The sequence below is a fragment of the Dromiciops gliroides genome, chromosome 1 (genome assembly GCF_019393635.1).
Source record: "Dromiciops gliroides isolate mDroGli1 chromosome 1, mDroGli1.pri, whole genome shotgun sequence".
Lineage (NCBI taxonomy): Eukaryota > Metazoa > Chordata > Mammalia > Microbiotheria > Microbiotheriidae > Dromiciops > Dromiciops gliroides.
In genome coordinates, this window is record NC_057861.1 from 65,053,078 (window position 1) to 65,077,274 (window position 24,197).

The window sequence follows — 24,197 nt, forward strand, 5'->3', positions numbered from 1 at the left end:
GAGTGAAGGGAAAAAAAGAAATTTAAGTGATAATTTTGTTGTATATTTGAAAGGAATAGCAAGTTGTCTCTACTAGTAGATTTGAGGTTTTATGTCCAATTATCTTTTTTATTGCTATGATATGGAAATGCTTGACTTATTCTATAAATTAAAAATAAAATTTTTAAAGAAACAATGCATATGATGAATACAGAGAAACCTGTATTCTATGAACTAATGCAGAATGAAGTGAGTAGAACTAGGAAAACAATGTACACAATGACTACAACAATAACAATTCAACATTTATCAAATTCTTTCTATATTCCAGACACTGTTATAGGCTCTGGGAATACAAATACAAAAAGAAACAATTCTGCCTTTAAATGGCAGAATGTTGAGAAGACACTTTGTAGACTATAAAGGAATAGAAAGTATGTTGGGAAGGGTGTGATAGAAAAAGGACTAAATTTGTAGTCAGAGGCCACAAGTTTTGGAGAGATGGCACTAGTGCTTAAGGGCATTGGGAAGGTGGTACTCAAGCTTCATCTTAAAGAGAAGGACTCTGAGGTAAAGATGAGGAGGTAGTGCATTCCAGGCCTGGGGGATAGCCAGTGCAAAGATAGGGAGACAGGACATGGAGTGTCCTGTGTGAAGAACAGAAATAAGGTCACAGAGTGTGGGAGAGAGAGTCATAATGTCCAATGAGGTTGAGGAAAACAACAGAAAGAAACTGAATATGGGGTAATTATAATGATCAAGCCTGGCCCCAGAAGTAAGTGAGAAGGTATACCTCTCTTGTGCAGAGGTGGGTGACTATGAAGGTAGAATATTGTATATACTGTTAGACTCTATAGATGTGTTCGTTAGTTCTGCTCAACTGTTTTTTCATTCTTTTTCTATTTTTCTATTTTATTCTTTGTTGGGAAGGGTAACTTACCCCTGGAGGATATATTTGTAAAACAAAAAATAAATTTAAAAGAATCTTCTAATGAATATTTTTGTGTATATTAGGGCATAATCCTGTCATTTTAACGATATTGTCTCTTGTTTTAGGTACCTCGGAAACTCATCAAAAGTTCAGCAGAAAAGGGAAAGATGAAATTACAAAGAGTAAGACATTTTCACTGAAATAGAAAATTAACCTGCTGTGCTTTTGCATTAAATAGTAAGCAAAGCTCTTCCTTGCACTCCCATTGGCCCAGTTTTTACCTGCTTATTTTTTGGTTTTCTAATTTGTTTGTACTTCTTGAATCCTGTCTCTGCATAAATTACTGGGCTTTTGTGGCTAGTGAGTTGTCATTTTTGCTTTGTTAAATCTTGCTTTTTTGCCAAGTTTTAATTTATTTTTTTTTTTAATTTTTTTTAATTTTTTGGTTTTTTTGTTTTTTTGGTGGGGCAATGGGGGTTAAGTGACTTGCCCAGGGTCACACAGCTAGTAAGTGTCAAGTGTCTGAGGCTGGATTTGAACTCAGGTCCTCCTGAATCCAGGGCCAGCGCTTTAACCACTGCGCCATCTAGCTGCCCCCCAAGTTTTTATTTTTAACAAACATGTGGCTTTATATTCCTTCTAAAAATAACAGCCCTTTTCCCCCACAGAATATGTCATTGTACTGTTGTATCTACCAACTAATAAAAATAAAATTAGGTATATAACTTCCCTAAAAAAAGCCTTTTACAGATGATTATCATAGTAAAACATCATAAAGAGCCCTGATTCAATTATCCTACAGGTTAATTGCCTGACTACATAGTATGATAGATTGTTCTACATTCTCATTTGCATGGAGGGTTATAGCTAAGCCAGATGTTATTCATGATCCTTGACACCATTGTTATAAGGTCCTGTTGCATTTGCTACTGATGAAAGGTGGCCTTTTGTTGTTAATTTCATGTGTTTTCTATGCCTGTCTGAATGGTTTTTGGGGTTTTTTTTGTTTGGTTTTTTTTTTTTGGTGAGGCAATTGGGATTAAGTGACTTGCCCAGGATCACAGAGCTAGTAAGTGTCAAGGGTCTGAGGTCGGATTTGAGCTCAGTACATCTTTCGGGATTTGGGAATTTAGTACTGAAACGATACAAGAAAATAAAAAAACAGGTCAGCTAGGTGGCACAGTGGATAAAGCACTGGCCCTGGATTCAGGAGGATCTGAGTTCAAATCCGACCTCAGACACTTGACACTAGCTTTGTGACCCTATGCAAGTTACTTAACCCTCATTGCCTCGCAAAAAAAGAAAGGAAAAATTAAACATAAGACCGCTTCTGTGTATATTGTTAATAATCTGCAGTCTCCAGAAGATAATGTGTTTTCAAGGAATCTTAGAAATAATCTGGACCAATTACTTTCTTTTATTAATAAATAACAAAACTGAGGCCTAAAGAAATTGTAACTTGTCTAAGGTCACACAGGTAACAGCAGAGCCAAAATTTGAACCCAGGTTCTCTGACTACAAAATCTAGTCATCTTTTACCTCTAACACTTTTTTGTTTCCTTAGATAACTACAAAGATTCTTTTCTCACCAGTCTGCTGCTAAATCTAGATTAGATAATGTTTGCCAAGAGCCCTATATGTGTCAAAGACAAAAAGCCTGGATATTTGGTGCATCTATCTGTAACTTCACAGATGCACCCATGGGGAGGTGTCAGTTTTGCAAATGCTAGTGGAACCTCTGTCAGAATGCACAGAGGTGTATAGCAAGATTAAAATATTTGTTTGAAATATAATACTTAGAACTAAAAGTATAATATGGTCAAATACCCAACTAAATTCTAATGTTTCGAGCCACTAGTGTATGATATATTTTTTTTTTTTTAGTGAGGCAATTGGGGTTAAGTGACTTGCCCAAGGTCACACAGCTAGTAAGTGTTAAGTGTCTGAGGCCGGATTTGAACTCAGGTACTCCTGACTCCAAAGCCGGTGCTTTATCCACTGCGCCACCTAGCCGCCCCTAGTGTATGATATTTTAAAGTTTTGAAACCTTTTGTTTGGTAGGGACTAGTTCAGTGAGAATTTTGTACAGTGCCATGTCCCAAAATAATTTGCAATCCCTTTCATTCAGCATGCCTTAAAGCTCACTGGATCAAGTCTTAAGGTGATAGGATAATACGGGGAAACATTTAGATACTCTCAGGTCACCCAGGTAGTAATCCATACAGGCTAGATGTTTGACCCAGAAGCTAGATAGTGCATGACTTTTTTTGGATTATACACACACACATCATAACAGAGGAGAATCTTCTTGAGTTCCATTGTTTGGAATTTCTGACAGGGAAGTGGGGCTTTGGGTAGAAGCCATGATGTGTAGGGAATGGTATGAGTACTTTTTTCAAAAGGTTCTCTATGCTCCAGTCTGATTCAGGTAGAGTATTCTCACAAAGGACTGCTTGGTTCTAGCTGAGTACTTGCTTCCTCTTCAGGGGTCCTTAATCTGGATCCATGAATTTGTTTTTTTAAAAAAATATATGAGGGCAGCTAGGTGGCGCAGTAGATAAAGTGCCGGCCCTAGATTCAGGAGGACCTGAGTTCAAATCTGGCCTCAGACACTTAACAAATACTGGCTGTGTGACCCTGGGCAATTCACTTAACCCCAATTGCCTCACCAATATATGTGTGTGTGTGTGTGTGTGTGTGTATATATATATATATATGGATATATGGATAACTAATATACTTGTTTTCCTTTATAATCTTGTCTTTTATATTATGCATTTAAAAACATTATGAGAAGGATATCTGTAGACTTTACCAGTCTATAGACCACCACACTGGGGGGAGTCTATGACACAAACAGAATGTCTTCATTCTGTGGCATCAACTTCTAGCGGATGATTAAAAGGAGTTGTGGCATATTAAAAACATATTGCATTTAGAGTTAAGATCAGGGCTTGAATTACAGCCATGTTACTTTACGTGAACTTAGGCAAGTCTCTCTAACTTCTCTGGGCCTCAGTTTTTTAATCTGTAAAATGGATGAAATGATCTCTTCTAAGACATCTTTCTCTTTAATTTGACCCTGTCAGCTTATAGACCCACACAACTTTAGTTTCCAAGTAAATGTTTTTCAGACAACCACAGTTAAGTAGGTAAGAGAAAGAATTGTTTTTCTTGTTTTATAGATGAGGAAACTAAATTGCAAAATTATTTATTCACAGTGGCATGACTAGCAAGTGGTAGAGCACATCTTGATTTTCTGAGTCCAAATCCAGTACACTTTCCAGTAAATATAGAAATAAACACCGTACTTATTTATTATACAACTTACTATACTTTCAGAAACTTGGTAGTTTTCTTTTTCCTTTTTTTCTTAATTTAACTGTTGACATTTTTCACAATCTAAGAAATCATTTTTAAGATGGTGGTGTTGGTAGTTAAGTTTCTTTTTCTATATTTTTATAACTTATTTCTGATGTTTTAAAGCATTAAAAAAGTATTCCAGCAGGGTCCTATCTTCTCTCTACTTTACTAATCCTGTCTTTTTTTTGGCAGGGCAATGAGGGTTAAGTGACTTGCCCAGGGTCACACAGCTAGTAAGTGTCAAGTGTCTGAGGCTGGATTTGAACTCAGGTCCTCCTGAATCCAGGGCTGGTGCTTTATCCACTGCGCCACTTAGCTGCCCCTCTTCCCTCTACTTTAAAGAAAGTACAGTAAATACTGCTCTCCAGACTAGAAAGTACCCAGGAAGAGAGACATGGTTTTCATAAACCGTACTAATAATGTAATAATAACTCTTAACTTTCTGCCCTTTTGTGCTTTTGACACAATACTCCTGCGAGTTTGGTAGTTCAAAGATTGTTATGCCCATTTTATAGATGAAGAAGTTGAGGCACATAAAAGGGAAGTTATTTGTCCATGAATATATCTTTGTTCTTTAAATCCAAATCAAAGAAGGTAGAGTACTTCCTGGTATTTCCTTAATATGATGGCCTGACCAGGAAAAGTGTTAATGTTCAAACTTTTTTAAGGAGACCCATTTTATTAATGTATCTTAATTCAAAGAGTGAGAAGCAGAACCATATGCAATATTATTTAAATGTGCTTTTAAAATAGAAGGATAATTGGTGGTAGTGGCGGGGATGTCTGTGAGTGTCTGGATATCAGTGGAAGAGTCTTTTCTCACATACTCAATAATGTTTCCTTGCCTCTATTAAAATATGTTGGTCCTTTAGATTTTGACTTTAGATCTTTTTGTCTGATGTCTGAAACTCACCTGTAGAATTGTCATTTGGCTGCAGGATAAGGAACGTTTGGACAAGCAGCTAAAGTTACAGGCAGAAAAAGAAGAAAAGGAGAAGTTGAAAGAAGAGGCCAAGCGAGCCAAGGAGGAAGCCAAGAAGAAGAAAGAAGAAGAGAAAGAACTGAAAGAGAAGGAAAGACGAGAGAAGAGGGAGAAAGATGAAAAAGAGAAGGCAGAAAAACTGAGAATCAAAGAGGAAAAACGGAAGGAGAGACAGGAAGCACTCGAGTAGGTGGTAGTCTTCCCTCTGATATTAGATTGGCAGGAGCTGATTTCCAGATTCTTCATATTTAAATTCAGTGATGGCCACTATTTAGGTATATCCATTACCCTAAGATTAAGAAGACAAAACTATAGATTGGTTTTGCTTACAGGCCTTTCCTCTTCTTTCCTTTGGGTTATAAATTGAATTTCCATTTGTGAAAGGGCTGAAAAGAAGTCTTATACTCCACTGGGCTCTGTTCCCCTCCATCAAGCCAACTCTCTTGTCTTTGGTTTCCTGGGAAATGTCTTTGGCCATTCTGACCACCTTGCTTGTAAAGGATTGTAAAGTACTCTTTACAGGATTACAGTCTTGCCTCAGCAAACTGTGTGTCTATTTTTTAAAAATCCCTTTTTTCTTATAGGGCTAAACTTGAAGAGAAAAGAAAGAAGGAAGAGGAGAAACGGTTAAAAGAGGAGGAAAAGGTAAATAACTGTTCTTATCACCAACTTGCTGCATGGGTTGATAGCAAGTAATAAGTATGCTTAAGTACCTCGTATATGCTTTGTTAGACTCTTTCAGCACAATTCTCAGTGGTGTCATTATCCAGCATGGTGATCTCTTGTTTGATGGCAGTGTAAACAATATTGAACAAATTCGGAGAGGCATCCCTTGGGAGAGTGTGTGCATGTGTGTGTAAAAGATTACTTGTCACCCAATAATGTTGATTCTCAGTTCTTATCCTCAAATCAAGGCAACAACTTATTAAGCTTTTACTACATTAGCTACTGTGTTAAGCACTGGGCCATAAAGAAAGGCAAAAACCGTTCCTGCCCTCAAGGAGCTTACATTCTAATTCTAAATATCACTCACACAACTGTGTACAGATATGATTTATACTGGGTAAATTGGAAGTTATCTCAGAGGGAAGGCACTAATATTTAGGGGAACAGGAAAGGCTTCTTGAAGAAGTTGGAATTGGAGCTGAGACTTGAAAGCTGGAGTAGCCAGGAGGCAGAGATGAGGAAGAACATTCCAAGCATGGGGAACAGCCAGTGAAAAGGACTTGAGTTGGGAGATGGAGTGGCTTGTGTAGGAGACAGCTAGGATGCCAGTGTTTCTGTATCATAGAGTATGTGGAAGGGGGCCGAGTATAAGAAGACTGCAAAGGGAGGAAGGAGCTGGATTGTGATGGGTTTTAAAAATAAAACAGAAAGGTTATATTTGATTTTGGATTATGGGGAGCCACTGGAATGTAAGGTGTAGGAGCTGGCATGGCCAGCCCTAAGCATTGAGGAAGATTACTGTGGCAGTTGACTGGAGAGTGATCTGTAGCAGGGAGAGACTTGAGGCAGGGAGACCAAGGAGAAGGCTGTGATTATCCTTCCCCGACCTTGCTAAGAAGGATAGTAGGATTCATGTTGTCTTGATATCTGTCAGCCACTAAAAACAAGACCAACTCTTCCATGTTGTAAGACTAGTACTTTATTTTGTTGGGGTTTTTTTTGTTTTTTGGCGGGGCAGTGGGGGTTAAGTGACTTGCCCAGGGTCACACAGCTAGTAATTGTCAAGTGTCTGAGGCCGGATTTGAACTCAGGTACTCCTGAATCCAGGGCCGGTGCTTATCCACTGCACCACCTAGCCGCCCCCAAGACTAGTACTTTAAACACAGAAATCAAAATATTCTTTGGTGTAAAGTTTCTTAGCACTTCTGTATCTAGAAAACCTTTGTGGGAGCACTTTGAACATTTAAACAAGGGCAAAAATTCCACATTCAGCTTCTGAAATATTTACTAAGCAAAATAGTTTTTATATTTTGGAATTACAATGATGAAGTGACATAGTTCTTACCCTCAAGGAACTTCAAGATCTAGTTGAAGGGTGGAGGATATGACATCTACACAAATACAATTAAAGGTAGCAATGTGGTGGGAGCACTGGAGAGGGCCAGACAGGGTGCTGGGAAAATTTGAGGAGAAAGAAAACATTTTCAGCTGGATGGGTGAGTGGGGAAGTCATTTTGGAGATCAGGGCAGGCTTTGTAGAGGAGGTGGTAATTGAGCTGACTTGTGAATGAAATGAAGAATTACAGTAGGCAGAGATGAGGAGTCAGCCAAGGGCCAAGACTAAATCATCCCTGCCAGCTCTGAGATAGTGTATATTCCATGGATGAAGTAGCCTGCACAAATTGGGGTGGTGAGGTGGGATGAGTTTAAGGAACAGCTAATGGTTCAATTTAACTGGAATGTAGTGTCTTTGGAGAAGAAGAGTTTGAAACAAAAAAGGCTAGGAAGAGGTCCTTAAAATACTAGGCTAAGGAATTCTATTTTGTACCTACACACTAGTGGTTGTGCACAGTCTTTGGGCTGAGGACCCCGGGGAGGGCGGGGTATCTCACAGAATCATTGCAAGGGATCTGCATATCCATACACTTGGCAGGCATGATCAGTGCCCCAAACATACATTAATAAGCAAATCCCTGTTATGTGCTGGGTGGGAATACGGAGATAAAAATTAGATTCCCCTGCCTTCAAGGAGCGTATGTTCTACTGGGGGAATACCACTTATGTACAGATAAATAAAGAAAAGGGAACTTCAGGAGAAGGGGAACCACTGGTAGTTGGTGGGATCAGGAAAGACCTCAGTTAGGGGTAAAGCACCTGAGCTCTGCTTGGAAGGGAGCCAAGGAAGAAGTGCATTCTGGGCTTGGGAGATAGAGTACTGAGTAGGGAGGAACAGCTAGCAGGCCAGTTTGCCTGGAATAGAGAATATGGGAAGAGGAGTAATATGAAGTAAAACTGGAAAGGCATTTGAGTGGAGTGATTTTAAATGCTAGGCTAGGGATTTAGGATTTTATCCTACAGGCAATAAGGAACAACTGGAGATTGAGTCGTTTCTATTTTAAGTTAGTGCCAACAAAACATGCAGCATGATTTGGCTAATAAACAAATGTCACTTCTGTGGACTGAGTGTCTTGTGGTAGTAATACTAATAACTGACATTTACATAGTGCTTTGAGGTTTACAAAGCACTTTATGTATTTGTCTCATTTGATTCAGAACAATCCTAAGAGATAAGTACTGTTATTTTTATCTCCATTTTATAGATGTGAGGAAACTGAGGCTTAAAGAACTTGAGTGATTTGCTTATGATTACAGAGCTAGTAATTGTTAAGAGACAGGTCTCAAAAAAAAAGAGAGAGAGAGAGAGAGAGAGACAGGTCTCTCTGACTCCCAAATCTGTCACTCCATTTGCTCTGCTCTACTGTACTATTTTTCTAATATTCCTAAATGCTGTTGTGATATATATATTGTGTAATTTAAGATTCTAAATGTGGATTCTAATCTGTTCCCCCAGTTTTGGGGGAAACTGACTAAAATCACTGATAAAACGAGTTTAGGTTTTTAAGGGTTTATTGGAAAATAGAAAGAAAAAGATTGAGAACAGAATTCCAACAGCCTGGCATTCCTGTCTTTCCTCAAATTTCCTGTGAAGTCCTCTGCTGCCACCACCATCAAGTCAGGAACCCAAAAAGCCCCTGAGCTCTCCGCGCAGGCTCCCTTTCCTCCTTCCTGTCTCCTCCCAGACCATAGGAGGCTCCTCAAGTTGATTGGCTGGTAGCCTTGATAGACAGCACCCATGAGCAAACATCATTTCCTGATGCCAAGGAAAAGCCACAATGCCTCTGAGGCATTTTCCTCATGGCGGAGCTTTCCCACAGCAAGTCTCCAGTAGGTGGCATCATTCCAATATAGATATATAGTTAATTTAAAAGCATTTACTGAATTTTTATTAGCTACCTGTCTGGCTGTTCCTTCCCAGTTCCTTTACTGTATTTTCATCCAAGTCACCCACAAGGACTCTGTCCTCAGCCCTCTTCTCTTCTCCCTCTGTGCTGTTTCCCTCGGTGATCTCATCAGTTCCCATGGATTTAGTTATCCTTTATGTTAATGATTCTCAACAGCCCTAACTTCTCTACTACCGACCTCCAGTTTCACATCTCTAACTGCCTTTTGGACATCTTGAACTGTATATAGACAACATAAGCTCAATGTGTCTGAAACAAGAACTCTCCTCTTTAAGTAGTTTCTCTATTACAGTCCTCCCAGTCACCCAGTCTTATAATCTAGATGTCATCTTTGGCTCCTCTCTCACTCTTACACCTCACATCTGGACTATCACAATAGCCTGCTAGTAGGTCTCAGTGCCACAAGTCTTTCCTCTCTGCAGTCCATCCTCAACTCAGCTGCCAGAACGATCTTTCTTTTTTTGTTTTTGTTTTTTTGTTTTTAGTGAGTCAATTGGGGTTAAGTGACTTACCCAGGGCCACACAGCTAGTACATGTCAAGGGTCTGAGGCTGGATTTGAACTCAGGTCCTCCTGAATCCAGGGCCAGTGCTCCATCTACTGCGCCCCCTAGCCGCCCCCCAAGTATTCTTATATCATACTCACTCCCATGTAACTTTGCTGACCAGGGACACTGGCTTCCTTGCTTTTCCTCACCTACAACTCTCCATCTCCTAATTCCATATAGTTTTTCTGGTTGTCCTCCATGTCTGAAATTCTCTCCCTCCTCATCTCCACATCCTGGATTTCCTGGTTTCCTTCAAGTCCCAGCTAAACTCCCAGTTCTACAAAAAGCCTTTCCCAGTCCTCCTTAATTTTAGGAGCTTCCCTTTGTGCTTAACTCCAGTTTATCCTGTATATAGCTGTTTGTCTTTTGATTATGTTGTAACCTCGGTTCTTAACATAGTGCCTGGCATGTGGTAGATGCTTAATAAATGTTATTGATTAACCATGAATTTTCTTAGTCAATAGATGCTAATAGCATAACTATCTTGTTAGGTCTGTGACTTTTTTTTTTAATGTTTAAAAAAAATGTCCTTAGACTCAAAGATTGAGAACCACTTCTCTAGGCAGCAGAGAGCCGCTAAAGTGTGTTGAGTAGGGGAATATGGTCAGATCTTCCCATTAGGAAAATTATTTTGGCACCTGTGTAAATGATAGAGTGGAAATGGAGAGACATTCCACCTGATCTTGTTTAATCTTTAACTACAGCGCATTAAAGCGGAGAAGGCAGAAATCACCAGGTTCTTTCAGAAACCAAAGACCCCACAAGCCCCCAAGGTGAGAAACTTGTTCTCTTTCAGTTTCAGCTTTTTCTTGTTTCTTTAGTTTTTTTTGTTTTTGTTTTTGAATATGAATGAAACAACCAGGTTTTATTTCATCATTATGTGATCTATGGCTACAGAGACTTTATTTCTCCAAATTCAGAAGATATGATGTTATTCATTTGTCTACTGAAAAAGGCAAAAATGATATGCTTGTCACTTAACAAATATTTAGAAACTTAAATGATTACTAAATTCATGGGACTGTAACAGATGCCCTGATTGTGGTCCTTCATTCTCGAAGAGGACCAAAATGACATTACTATGTTAGTCAAGTTACAGTATATTTGACTGTGGCTGATCAGACCAATATGACCTTTGAATGCTCTACCACAGGTCGGGCACAAATAATCCATGTGAACATTTGAGTTGGATTCTCTAAATTTGTGCATCTCGAGTTTCTTTTGAGCTACTTCAATTCTGCTTTGCTCATAGAGCACAACACTTTCTCTCATGAGGGCATGCTGGTCAGTCCTGTGCCAGTGTATCCCCTGCCATGCAGTCAATTCTAAAGTTCTCGAGAGACCATGTGAGTGCTTGCCTTCTGTGAATTCTCCATAAAGTAATCTCTTAGGCAAGTGTACATTTGGCATTTGAACAACGTGGCCAGCCCATTGGAGTTGTGCTCTCTGCAGTAGAATTTGAATGTTTGGCAGCTTGTAGATGCCCTACAAACAATAGAGGCTTATAGCTGGGGGAATAAAACTAATGTGAAAGAAAAATAAACAGTACGACACAGTGTCGTTAAGCCATGTAGATGCTTAATTGTTATTGAAGTTCCAAGCATAGGAGCATCATACGTGCCTTTATTTAAATTACTACTAAAATTTGCAATCAGCCAGATGGTGATAGAACAGTACTTAAGAAATGTACATATTAATAATTGATATTTAGGTTTATGTGAAGAATTCATTCAGGGGTAGCTTTGTTAGGTCTTAGCATTCATCCCAAATATCTTGAGCTATAATCTTTTCTCTTAAAAAAAAAAAGTTTTAAAAAAGATATGGTTTGATATGGTATGATGTTTTGCATCAGCTATTTCAATTTTAGATTTATTCCTAATTTCAGACCCTTGCTGGCTCTTGTGGGAAGTTTGCTCCCTTTGAAATTAAAGAGAACATGGTCCTTGCCCCTCTCTGTCGAGTGGTTTTTGATCAAGACCTTTCTGATCAGTTTGACCAACTTCTTAAGGACCAAAATTCTGAATTAAATTTTCTGAAAGAGCTCAAGTGCCGGGAACCTCACAAATCTGGACCCACCTTGCCTTCTACCCGAAGTCCTAACACTATCAACAGGTTAGTATCTGGGAAGATAATTGTTTGTTTATGAATTTGGTGTAATTTGATACTGAACTGGGAGCCAGGAACCTGGGGCTGTAATCAAAGCTATGCTACTGACAGGTTGTATGGGATTGGGCCAGGCCTTCTCTTGTATTCAGTGGCTCTCTGTAAATGTGTGTCAGCCTAGAGGCAGTGTAATAGAATTAGCAATGGGCTTATTTTTAATTCTGTGGCCCTGGCCAAATTCTTTCACTTATTTGACTCTCATTTTCCTCATTTGCAAATTGAGGGTGATACTATTTTATTACCCAGGGATAAATTGCTTAATCTCTAGAGTGGTTGCTTAATCTCTAGGGGGTGTTGGTGTAGGTAGTCTAGAGAGGCAGGGCATCATAGTGGGTAGGTAACTACTGTATTTGGACTCAGGAAGCCTTAGGCTTAAATCCCACCTCTGATACTCAGATGCTGTGAAATCTTGGGCTTAATCTCTATGAATTTTGGTTTTCTTATCTGTAAAATGAGGGCAATAATAGTACCCCCCTCACAGTGTTGTTAAGGCAAGTTATTTAATCTTTCTGAGCCTTCATTTCCTCATTTGGAACCTTGGGGGTTGGACTTGATGACTCACCCCTTCCAGTTCTGATTTTTTGTGATTCTTTAAAAATTCCCTGCATGTTTATTGCAAAAAGGGCAGTGTTCCCTTGAGATTGTCGGTTAGATGGCATTCCTTCATCTAGAAAACATTGATAATTATAAAGCCTGTGTTAGCTCCCTAATTCACCAGTCTGTCCTAGCAGAAAGCTCTTGTTTAAAAAAATCTCTAGAGAAAAGACATCCGTCTTTTATCAGTTTGCGTGCACATAACTCAGCTTATTGAAAAAACTAAGCCATCCTTTTGCAGTAACTCCCCTCCCTTCCCCTTTTGGTTTTCCCTATATGATATACATGTATGTTTGTGTCACTCAGGGGGTTGTGCTATACCAAAGCTGTGTCTGTAGCTATAGGTATTGGTACTTTCTAATTGGGGCAGATCTTTTTAGAATTACAATTTATTCTTTTGGAAGGAGGTTCTTGCCTCTTAAGTGATGGTCACAGCCTCTCCGCAGCACCAGTTTTATATGCGATGAATTGCTCAATTCAGTCTTTCACTTAGCAGTGATGTAGTAATAGTGGAGAGTGGCAAAGTCAGTGATGTTCCTGAAAGGAAGAAATTTGGTAGGATGAAGCTCCTGCAGTTCTCTGAGAATCATCGGCCTGCATACTGGGGTACCTGGAACAAGAAAACCTCAGCCATCCGTCCACGCAATCCCTGGTCCAAAGATAATGTAAGCAGTTTTTTAAATTGCTTGGTGTTCAAATCCTATGTGGGTATATGTGTGGGTGGTATTTACATTTTGCGATCTTATTTGGTCTTCGAAGTTTCTTTGATTTTTCAGATGTTTTAGTTTCTTTTTTTAATTCTCATCCATCTCTAAAACAAAACAAAATGTTTCTCACATGCTATACACAAAGTGCAGTTCTCATGCTGAATAATGTGTAAAATTTAGATAAGCCATGGTTCTTTATAGCTTTAAATCTATGACCCTATGATCGCTGTCTTCAAAGAACTTCAAATTTAGTATGGGGCTAAGATGCATAGAAAGTGCATTAGTTACTAAACAAAGAGCTAAGATAATAACCATGAGGGAGAAGCCCTTGGTTCATTGACATTGGCTCATTTCTTCTTTTAGAAGCTGTTGGACTACGAAATAGATAGTGATGAGGAGTGGGAAGAAGAAGAACCAGGAGAGTCCCTCTCTCATAGTGAAGGGGTAAGGACAGCTCTGGAAATCTAGAAGAGACAGGTTCAAAATCAGCCTAAACTGGTTTGGTGAGATTGATGCCTGTCTATTCTGTGTGCATAAAACCATCAATGTTGTTTCCTTCTTCAGTTTTGGCAAAGGCTCATTGTACAAAAAAATGAACTTTATTTTTCTTTCTTAGGATGATGAGGATGAAGGGGGTGAAGATGAAGATGATGATGATGGTTTTTTTGTACCTCATGGGTACCTATCTGAGGATGAAGGAGTGACTGAAGTAAGTTTATAATAATTATTAGTAATAACTAAGGTATTTGAAATTTTAAAACATTTTTCTTTAGTTAGCAAAAAAATATTTTCTCTCCATTTCTGCTCCCCTCATTGAAAAAGAAAAACAAAACCTTTGTAATGAATATCAATATTTAAACAAAACAAATTCCATCATTAGACTTATATATGTCTCAGTCTGCACCCTTATTCCATCACCCTTCTATCAGATGGTAGGTAGCATACTTTTCATCACTTGATATTGTGGTTGGTTGTTGCATTCATTAATCAGAGTTCTCAAGTCTTTCAAATGAAGTTGTTTGTGTTTACAACATTCCTGTTACAGCATAAATTGTTCTCTAGTTTTTCTCGGTTTTTTCTGAACGGTCCCTTTTATAGTTTCTTATATTACAATAGTATTCCATTTTATTTTATTTTGGTAGTATTTATTTTATTTTCCACATGTAAAGATTGTTTTCAACATTAATTTTTGTAAAATTTTGAGTTCCAATTTTCCTCCCTCCCCAAGAACAAAGTGAAAATAGCATACTTTGATTTGTATTCAGACTCCATAGGTTTTTGGTTTTTTTTTTTTTCTAGATGTGGAGAGCATTTTCCATTATAAGTCTTTTGGAATTGCCTTTTATCATTGTATTGCTGATAAGAGACAAGTCTTTCATGGTTGATCATCACACAATGTTGCCATAATAGTATAGCATTTTAGTGATGACTATATAAAAGTTGAACTCAAAATTGTTTTCTGAAATAAGTTAGGTCATCAATTCCCCCATCTTGGTTGTCTGAGTTATCACAAAATTCTAAAAGTAAATGTTGATGTCTGCATTTAAATTTGTCATTGCAATACAAATGAAGATCCATTAAACATCAGAATAAGTGATCCTGCAGTTTCCAGCCTTCATTTTTAAAAAATGATGAAAAATAAATTAGGAGAGGGAGCATATCATAATAGAAAGAGCCCTTAACTGGGAGTTGTAAGGCTTGGATTCTAGTTCCAGTTCAATCATTAATTAGCTGTATGACCTTGAGCAAATTACATTTTTTCTATATTTTCTCTCACTTAGTGATCTCATTAGCTTCCAAGGGTTTAATTTTATGATTTACAGATCTATATATTTAGTCCTATTGTCTTTCTAAGCTCTAGATGCACACTGGACACTTCAAACTCGAGGTACCATGGACATTTCAAGTTCAGCATATCTAAAGGAGAACTTATTATCTTTTCTCTATAAATGCATCCATCTTCCAAGCTTCTTTATTTTCAGTTACCATCTACTCTTTCAACTTCACATGTTCATAACTTTGTCGTTATTTAGAATTCTGATCTTTAAGAAATTGATCAGACTTTTTATCAGGAATGCTTGGAAGTCCTCTATATTGTTAAAGGTCCCTTTTTCCCTCTAAGATTAGACTCAGTTTTGCTTCTGTTAAGGGCTAAAATTCTAGCTAAACTGTCTAAACTATTTAATGAGTGGTCGCCAATAAATTATAAGCCTTAGCAAGAGTTAGACTTTTAAGCATTTATTAAGGAGAATAAGAATTTGATAAAGAGAGAGAAAGGCCTAGATTCCTATCTATTAAAGGGAGAGCACATTTCTAGCTCCGCTCTCCACCAGAGTCCAAAGGAAAGAGAAAGAGAGTGAGCGCCAGTCTCTTCCTTCCTCCTCCCACTAGTCCGCGTCACTTCCTGATGCCAAAGAAAAGACTCCTGGTCTTGCCCTCAAAGACCTTTGCTTCATGGGCAGAACTCTTCTACAGTAAGTATCCAGCAGGTGGCGTTATTCCAATCGTTACACTTCATAGGTTATTCTTGGTTGTAAGCCTAAATTTTTGCCTTCTCCAGTACCTTGTTCCAGTCTCTCTATTCACTTATAGTAATGGCTGTTAAATCTTGTGTGATCCTGACCTGTGGCTCCTTAATACTCAAATTCTTTTTGGTTCCTTGCAGTATTTTTTTTTTTACCTGGGAGCTCTGGATTTTGGCTAGCATGTTCCTGGGAATTTTCATTTTGGGGTTTCTTTCAGGCGGTGATGGATAGATACTGGTCATGTAAAAGAAAACATAGACTAAACCCTCCCCACAAAAAATAAAGTTAAAAATAGTATCCTTCAGTTTGTATTCACTTCTTTGGAGGTGGATAGAATTTCTCATCATGAATCCTCAGGAATTATCTTGGATCATTGTGTTGCTGAGAATAGCTAATTCATTCACAGTTGATCATCCTACAATATTGCTGTTACTGTGTACGATGTTCTCCTCGCTCTGTTCACCTAGTTCTGCATCAGTTCATGTAAGTCTTCCCAGGTTTTTCTTTCTTTCTTTTTTTTTTTTTTTTGGTGAGGCAATTGGGGTTAAGTGACTTGCCCAGGGTCACACAGCTAGTAAGTATAAAGTGTCTGAGGCCAGATTTGAACTCGGGTCCTCCTGAATCCAAGACCAGTGCTCTATCCACTGCGCCACCTAGCTGCCCCCCAGGTTTTTCAAAAACATTTGCTTGTTATTTCTTATAGTGCAATAGTATAATAGTATTCCACCACAGTCATTTATCACAACCTGTTCAGCCATTCCCCAGTTGTTGGGCATATCATCAATTTCCAATTCTTTGCCATATCAGTTAATAATGAAAGATAGAAACTGTATGATTAATCCACTGAGTTCATCATGTACATATAGATTTGAGATTATGCATAGAAAATAAGTAGGGTCCAGAAATGAATAGCAAAAGAACAGGGGGCACTGCAGTTGGGGAAATTTAGGTGTACTTTTTTTTCATTCTTTAATATTTTATTTTCCAAATTACATGTAAAAGTACATTTTGACATCAATTTTTAAAAACTTTGTGTTCTAACTTCTCTTCCTCCCTCCCTTCCCACCCCCCAACCCAAGAACTCAAGCAATTCAATGTAAGTTATACATGAGTACTCATGGAAAACATCTCTACATTAGCTAGGTTGTGAGAGAAAACAGATAAAAACAAGACTTCAGATTAAGGAGTTGTCCAAAAAAAAATGTGTTTCAGTCTGTTTTCAGATACCATCAGTTCTTTCTCTAGATGGATTGCAATTTTCATAAGTCCTTCAGAGTTATATTGAATCATTGCCTTGCTGAAAATAACCACGTGCTTCCCAGCAGATCATTTTACTGTATTGCTGTTATTTTTTATACAGTACATTTCTCTCTGCCTCAGTTCATGTGGGTCTTTCCAGGTTTTTCTGATAGCATCCTGTTCATCATAACTTTTATATAGTACCTTAAACTTGGTAAAGAATTTTCTTTACAGTAGCCCGGCAGAGTAGGTACCATACGTTTTGACATTGTAGTCAATCATTAAAACTATTTCCCTCCATCCTATTCCCTTCCAATGATATTTACTCTGTTTTCTATCTTATTTTGCCCTATTCCTCCTCAAAAGTCTTTTGCTACCGACTGCCTTCTCCCCTGCTCTACCCTCCCTTCTTTCACCCTTGCCTCTTGATCGTCTTCTAGGGGTACTTTCAAAAGTCCTGTGCTGCTACATAGTACAAAATAACCCATGTTTTTTATACAAATGGTCTCTTGGAGATGCTGTCGTTTTTGTTTTTATTTTCTTTGAAAGTCTTTGTTTCCAAAGAATCATGGTTGTAGGTGACCCATGGAACAATGGAGAGATGTCTCATGTGTATAACTAGGCTGAGTAAATTTCTAAGAGATAAGGCATATCATTAAAGAAATGTCTGACTAGAGAAGGAAGTGGTGGAATGGGCATATAGTGAGAGAAGAATGATAAAAGGGATATGGGCTATTTTCTTTGATTTCTCAAGATAATATCTAAAATCTTTTTAGGTGATCAATGATTCTTAAATCACACCTCTTTTTTTTACATGTATGATTATGTAAAACATTACCATATTAGTCATTTTGTACAAGAGAACTTGAATTTTTAAAAAAGTGAAAGAGGGGCAGCTAGATGGCACAGTGGATAGAGCACCGGCCCTGGAGTCAGGAGTACCTGAGTTCAAATCCGGCCTCAGACACTTAACACTTACTAGCTGTGTGACCCTGGGCAAGTCACTTAACCCCAATTGCCTCACAAAAAACAAAACAAAACAAAAAGTGAAAGAGAGTGAAAATAGCATGCTTGTCTGTGTTCCATCAGTATTAGTTCTTTCTTTGGAGGTGGATAGTATGTTTCATCAGTAGTCCTTTGGGACTGTCTTAGATCATTGTATTGTTGAGAATAGTTAAGTCTTTTTCAGTTCATCATCAAATAATATTGCTGTCTCTGTGCACAATGTTCTCTTGGTTCTATTCTCTTCACCATACATCAGTTCATACAAGTCTTTCCAGGCCTTTCTGAAATCACCCTACTTGTCATTTCTTTTTCTTTTTTTTTGGCGGGGCAATGGGGGTTAAGTGACTTGCCCAGGGTCACACCGCTAGTAAGTGTAAAGTGTCTGAAGCTAGATTTGAACTCAGGTACTCCTGAATCCAGGGCCAGCGCTTTAACCACTGCGCCATCTAGCTGCCCCCACTTGTCATTTCTTATAGCACAATAGTATTTGATCACCATCATATACCTCAAATTGTTTAGCCATTTCCCAATTGATGGGCATTCCTTTATTAAATCACACCTTGATTACATTTCTAGAGATTTTGTTTTGCTACAATGTCTCATATTTTTTCAGTGTTTTGACTTTTCTATGGCGGGGGGGCAATGAGGGTTAAGTGACTTGCCCAGAGTCACACAGCTAGTAAGTGTCAAGTGTCTGAGGCTGGGTTTGAACTCAGGTCCTCTTGAATCCAGGGCTGGTGCTTTATCCACTGAGCCACCTAGATGTCCCCACTTTTCTATTTCTTGATGTCTTATTGAGTCATTAGCTTCTATTTGGTCAATTCTAATTTTCAATTGATAAACATATAAGCATCTACTAAATGTCAGGCACAGTGCTAATAAGCACCAGGGATACAAAAAGAGACAAAAGATAAGTCTTTCCCTTAAGGAGTTTATAATCTTGGACAAGGCTTTGAATACTTCCTGTTCCAAGCTGTTGATTCTCTTTTCATATTTTTCTTAGATGGTTCTCATTTCTTTCCCCATTCTTTCTCTATCACTCTTCATTTCGCTTTATTTATTTATTTGTTTGTTTGTTTGTTTATTTATTGTGAGGCAATTGGGGTTAAATGACTTGCCCCAGGGTCACACAGCTAGTAAGTTTCAAGTGTCTGAGGCTGGATTTGAACTCAGGTCCTCCTGAATCCAGGGCCATTCATTTAGTTTTTGGGTTTTTTTGTTTTTAAAGTGAGGCAATTGGGGTTAAGTGACTTGCCCAGGGTCACACAGCTAGTAAGTGTTAAGTGTCTGAGGCCGGATTTGAACTCAGGTACTCCTGACTCCAGGGCCGGTGCTCTATCCACTGTGCCACCTAGCTGCCCCCATTCATTTAGTTTTAAAAATAATTTTTAGCTTTTTAAAACTCTTTATCTCTTCCAGGAATTCTGGCTGGATTTGTGCCCAAGCTGCATTTTTTTTTTGAGGCTTTGCTTATAGATGACTTGTAGTCATTCTTTTCTGGATTTTTGTCTTGAGCTTCCCTGTTGCCACAGTAGTTCTTTATGGTGGAGTTCTTTTTTTGTTTGCTCATTCTTCTAGCCTACTTCTTGACTTTAGACTTTATGTTAGAGTTGGGCACTCTGTACCTCTGGGGTATTGTTGGGGCTGAACTTCTATTGTCTTGTGACCTGCTGCATTTCACAACTCATGTTGGGGATCTGCAAGCTTTCACTACTTCCAAAGTGATGTGATTCAAGGGTAAAGCTGATCATTGTCCTTCAGGTCTGAGCTCTGCAAGTTCCTGATCCTGATTTGGATTTGTCATCTTGCCCTTGGTTGGAAGTTTCAGTAGGACCATTGTTGGACCTAGCCATTAGCTTGCTAGGAGGCTTTTCAGGTTCAGAGTGACTGATTCTGAACTTGTTCCTTGCTCAGTATACACAGCTAGGACACCCCCCACCTCATGAATACACTTCCCTTCTACCTAGGGTTAGGTCCACTCCTCGGTATGCCCTAGATCTGTGAATTGGATTTGGGTAGTTAGTGAAAGTTGCCAGTTGTCACTCATTCCTGCATTCTGTGCTAGTTCAGTGATTCTCTGGCATTTCTTTCTATTTGGGAGGTTCCTACCTAGTATGCATTCTCATCCCCTTTTTTTCTTTCTTTTTTTTTTTTTTTTTTTTTTTTGGTAATGCAGTTGGGGTTAAGTGACTTGCCTGGGGTCACACACCTAGTAAGTGTCAAGTGTCTGAGGCCAGATTTGAATTCAGGTCCTCCTGAATCCAGGGCTGGCACTCTATCCGCTGTGCCACCTAGCTGCCCCTTCATACCTTTTTTAGTTCTAGGGCACAGAAGTTTCCATGAGTGGCACGTTTCCGACCAGACCCAGTCCTCTGTGTCTATCTCCCTAAGCTGATCTAGGCTGGAAAAACTACTTACTGTGGGGCAGCTAGGTGGTGCAGTGGATAGAGCACTGGCCCTGGATTCAAATCCGGTCTCACACACTTGACACTTACTAGCTGTGTGACCCTGGGCAAGTCTCTAAACCCCAATTGCCTCACCAAAAAACAACAAACAAACTCGCTATGATATTTTTTTTTTCCCCTTGAATTTCCTAATCAGAATTCAGTCTAGTGTTTTCTAAATCTTTGTGGAGTAGGTGTGGTGAGAGAACTAGGCTATACTTCTTCCTGCTACTCCACCATCTTGACTCTGCCGCTCTTTAATTTCAAAAGAGGTAAACTGGGGGCAGCTAGGTGGTGTAGTGGATAAAACACCAGTCCTGGATTCAAGAGGACCTGAGTTCAAATCCAGCCTCAGACACTTAACACTTACTAGCTATGTGACCCTGGGCAAGTCACTTAACCCTCATTGCCCCGCCAACAAAAAGAAGTAAATTTTCCATAAGAGCCAACAAGGGCCTGAAATTAAGCATAAATATAAAGTAGATAGTTGATGCTATACATAATACTCCATCAAGAAATCCTTTTGTTTGTTTGTTTTTAATTTTTGTGGGGCAATGAGGGTTAAGTGACTTGCCCAAGGTCACACAGCTGGTACATGTCAAGTGTCTGAGGCCAGATTTGAACTCAGGTCCTCCTGAATCCAAGGCCAGTGCTTTATCCACTGTGCCAGCTAGCTGCCCCCAAGCAATCCTTTTAAAGGAGCTCTAGTTAAGATTGGAATATTTCTTTCTCTCTCATGATTTGCAGGAGGGTGTAGATCCGGAGAATCATAAAGTTCGTCAAAAGCTGAAGGCAAAGGAGTGGGATGAGTTTTTGGCCAAGGGGAAGAGGTTCCGTGTTCTCCAGCCAGTGAAAATTGGCTGTATCTGGGAAGGCGAGAAGAACAGTAATGCCAGTTCAGAGCTAAAAGTGTTGCAGCAATTCACAGCTTGTATTCTGGACACGGTCATTCCAGAGGAGGAGCACACACCGAAGGCCAACAAGAGAGAGAAAAGGGACCGACAGAGTAAGCTCTGAGTTTAGGATGGGGGTGGCATGAGAAACTAAAAGCAGAGATCTTCCCATTTAGTCCAGAATCCTATGATTATAGGACTTAGAATTGTAAGGGACATTAGCAATCATTAAGTCCAATTCAGACCAAAACATTTATTCAGTGCCTACTTTGTGTTAGCCATAATGCCAAGTGCTGGGATACAAAATCTGTCTTCAAGGAGTTTATATTCTGTTGGGAGAATATATATTGACACAAATAGTAGACAAAAGTAATTTGAGGAAGTAATATTAGCTAAAATCAGGAAACCCTGGAGGGCTTCACAGAGGAGGTGACACTTGAGCCTTAAGGAAGAGAGGAGGATGTTGAGGTGGAGTTGAAGGCATAGAGTTCAGGCATAGAGGACACCTTGTGCAAATGTATGGAGCTATATCTTATAGATGGGGAAACTGAGGCTCAGAGAAAGGAAGTGACTTATCCAAGTCATATCAGCAGTGGGAATAGCCTTTCACATTGATATGGAACTCACTGGAGGAGCCCTCGGAACAGCCAGGGACTAGTGGAAGATGACCGTCACTCAGCAAACAATCACCTACTGAACCTAGCATTGTTAAATGATGGGCACAGGGAATAAAAATGAAATGGACAGGGTTCTCAGGGAGCTTACATTCCAGAGGGGAGACAACATGTCTGTCAAGTCAGCAAGCATTTATTTAGTGCCTGTGTTGGCCAGGCACTATGCTAAGAGCTAGGGACAGAAAGAAAAAAAGACAATCCCTGTCTGAAGAGGAGGTTTTATGCACATTATCAATGCGGACGGTTGGACCTGTCCATAATCACATAGCTACTAAGGATCAGAAGTGGCATTTCAACCCAGGATGCCTCTGACCCAAGGTCCAGCCCGTTTCCACTATACTGAGCCACACTCTAGGTTTTATCTATCGTGTCTGTGGTTTATCTTGGGCATTTGTAAAAGAGAGGTAATGTCTGAATGTCACAAATGTATGAATTTCAGTCTTGAATTTTCTAGCACTGAAGTTTCTGTGTTTTTTCTACAGTTCTTTCAACTATACAATAATAGTAATTATAACTTACATTTATAAATTGTTGAACTGTTTACAAAGTATTTGCCTCATAGTAACACTATAAAGGTGGATAGGACAAATAACATCCTCACATTTTGAAGAAAGCGAGGCCTAGAGAGATTAAGTTGTTCTTGGACGCACAGCTAGTAAGTAAGTAACTGATCTGGGACTCAGACCCAGGTCTTCAGGCTCTAAGCGCAGTGTTCTTTCCACTGCACAAGATTTTAAGGTAAAAAGTAATTATCCATCCCAGTTGTACAAACAGGGCCCAGTTCTACAAACAAAATATATAATGCACATCATATATTTTACTGCCATTCATTATAAATGTGTTTTTTTCTTCTTGCCAGTCTTGGAACAGTTGCTCCCATTATTGCATGGGAATGTGAATGGAAGTAAAGTGATCATTCAAGAATTCCAGGAGTGCTGCCGCCAAGGATTGTTTAGTAAGGGCACTAGCAGTCCTGATAGTGGCACAGCTAGCCCTACAAGTCCAAGTACCTCCCGGCCACAGACTCCAGTTGCTAATGAGGATGCTGCTATACCTTCCAAAGCTAGACTAAAGCGGATTATTTCTGAGAACTCAGTATATGAGAAGAGACCAGATTTCAGGATGTGTTGGTATGTTCACTTGGAGGTGCTCAAGAGCTTTGACCAAGAGCACTTACCTGTGCCTTGTCAATGGAACTACATCACTCAGGTCCCATCTGCTACTAAAGAGGACAATGGCAATGGGCTAAGCCTGGGGCCCACACAGACTACCCCAGTGTCACTAAAGAGAAAGAACACAGGCAGTATGTCCATCACTCATTTCATGAAGAAGCCAAGGCATGATGAACAGGTGAGAGTTCCCTTGGGAGCATCCTGATCATCTCTTCCCCAAAAGAAGAAGGAGAGTGACAATTAGTAATATAATATAATATAATATATGCTTCATATGTGGGTACTGAATAAAGCTTTGGGGATTGACACTGGAGGCAGGGTTTGAAAAAGCAAGAAAGGCCTCTTGATGTAAACTTAAAACTATTTCCTATAAGGGGAAAAGGATCCTGATTTTGAATTTTCAGAAATTAGTCCTTATAAGGGATTATTCATTAGAAGGTTCTAAATATCTGCAAAAGCTCTTTTTGTGTTCCTGAACTTATTTTCTGACTACTGTGGTATTCCTACTACATTGAAAACTGGTTGACCAAACATTCATCAGTCCATATAACAAGTCAAGTTTTTCAGAATTGAAGAGTCTCAGTGTTGAATTGACCTCAGAGATCATCTAATTCAACCTATACTGAACTGCCCATTGCATAGATCTAGTTTTTAGGAATTTGTCCTTATAGTGAACTGAATTCTGCCTCACTTGTGATTCTCTAAGAAAACAAATATAATCCTTCACCACCTTCCCCACCCAAATCTTCTGAAAACTAAACACACAGTTCCTTTTATCAGTCTTTATTTATATGGCATCACCTTCAGTCTTCACCAGCCTGGTAGCTGCCATCTGGACAGATTTCAGTAAATTGTATTTCCACACGTTTGCCTACCTCAGTTTCACAAAACTTAGCTCTGAATGACCTTAGGCTGTTTCTAGAAATTAAATTTACCTTTAAAAGCTAGAGAATTGACATCATTGAGGCTCAAGCATGTCCTGCAAACTCCAAAAGAGGAGTTCCCTAAATGT

At 39.1% G+C, this 24,197-nt stretch overlaps 1 protein-coding gene across 1 annotated transcript in view; it reads left to right on the forward strand.

Annotated features, from left to right (window-relative positions):
- The window catches only part of CHAF1A (chromatin assembly factor 1 subunit A), a 57,803-nt gene that overhangs the window by 29,074 nt on the left and 4,532 nt on the right, over positions 1-24,197 (forward strand). Inside the window, exons 4-13 of the mRNA XM_043975551.1 lie at positions 1,036-1,092; positions 5,212-5,441; positions 5,840-5,900; positions 10,474-10,542; positions 11,655-11,881; positions 13,023-13,191; positions 13,597-13,677; positions 13,850-13,942; positions 21,194-21,452; positions 22,873-23,363. Of these exons, the coding sequence (XP_043831486.1) occupies positions 1,036-1,092; positions 5,212-5,441; positions 5,840-5,900; positions 10,474-10,542; positions 11,655-11,881; positions 13,023-13,191; positions 13,597-13,677; positions 13,850-13,942; positions 21,194-21,452; positions 22,873-23,363 (1,737 nt within the window). The remainder of the gene's footprint in view (positions 1-1,035; positions 1,093-5,211; positions 5,442-5,839; positions 5,901-10,473; positions 10,543-11,654; positions 11,882-13,022; positions 13,192-13,596; positions 13,678-13,849; positions 13,943-21,193; positions 21,453-22,872; positions 23,364-24,197) is intronic.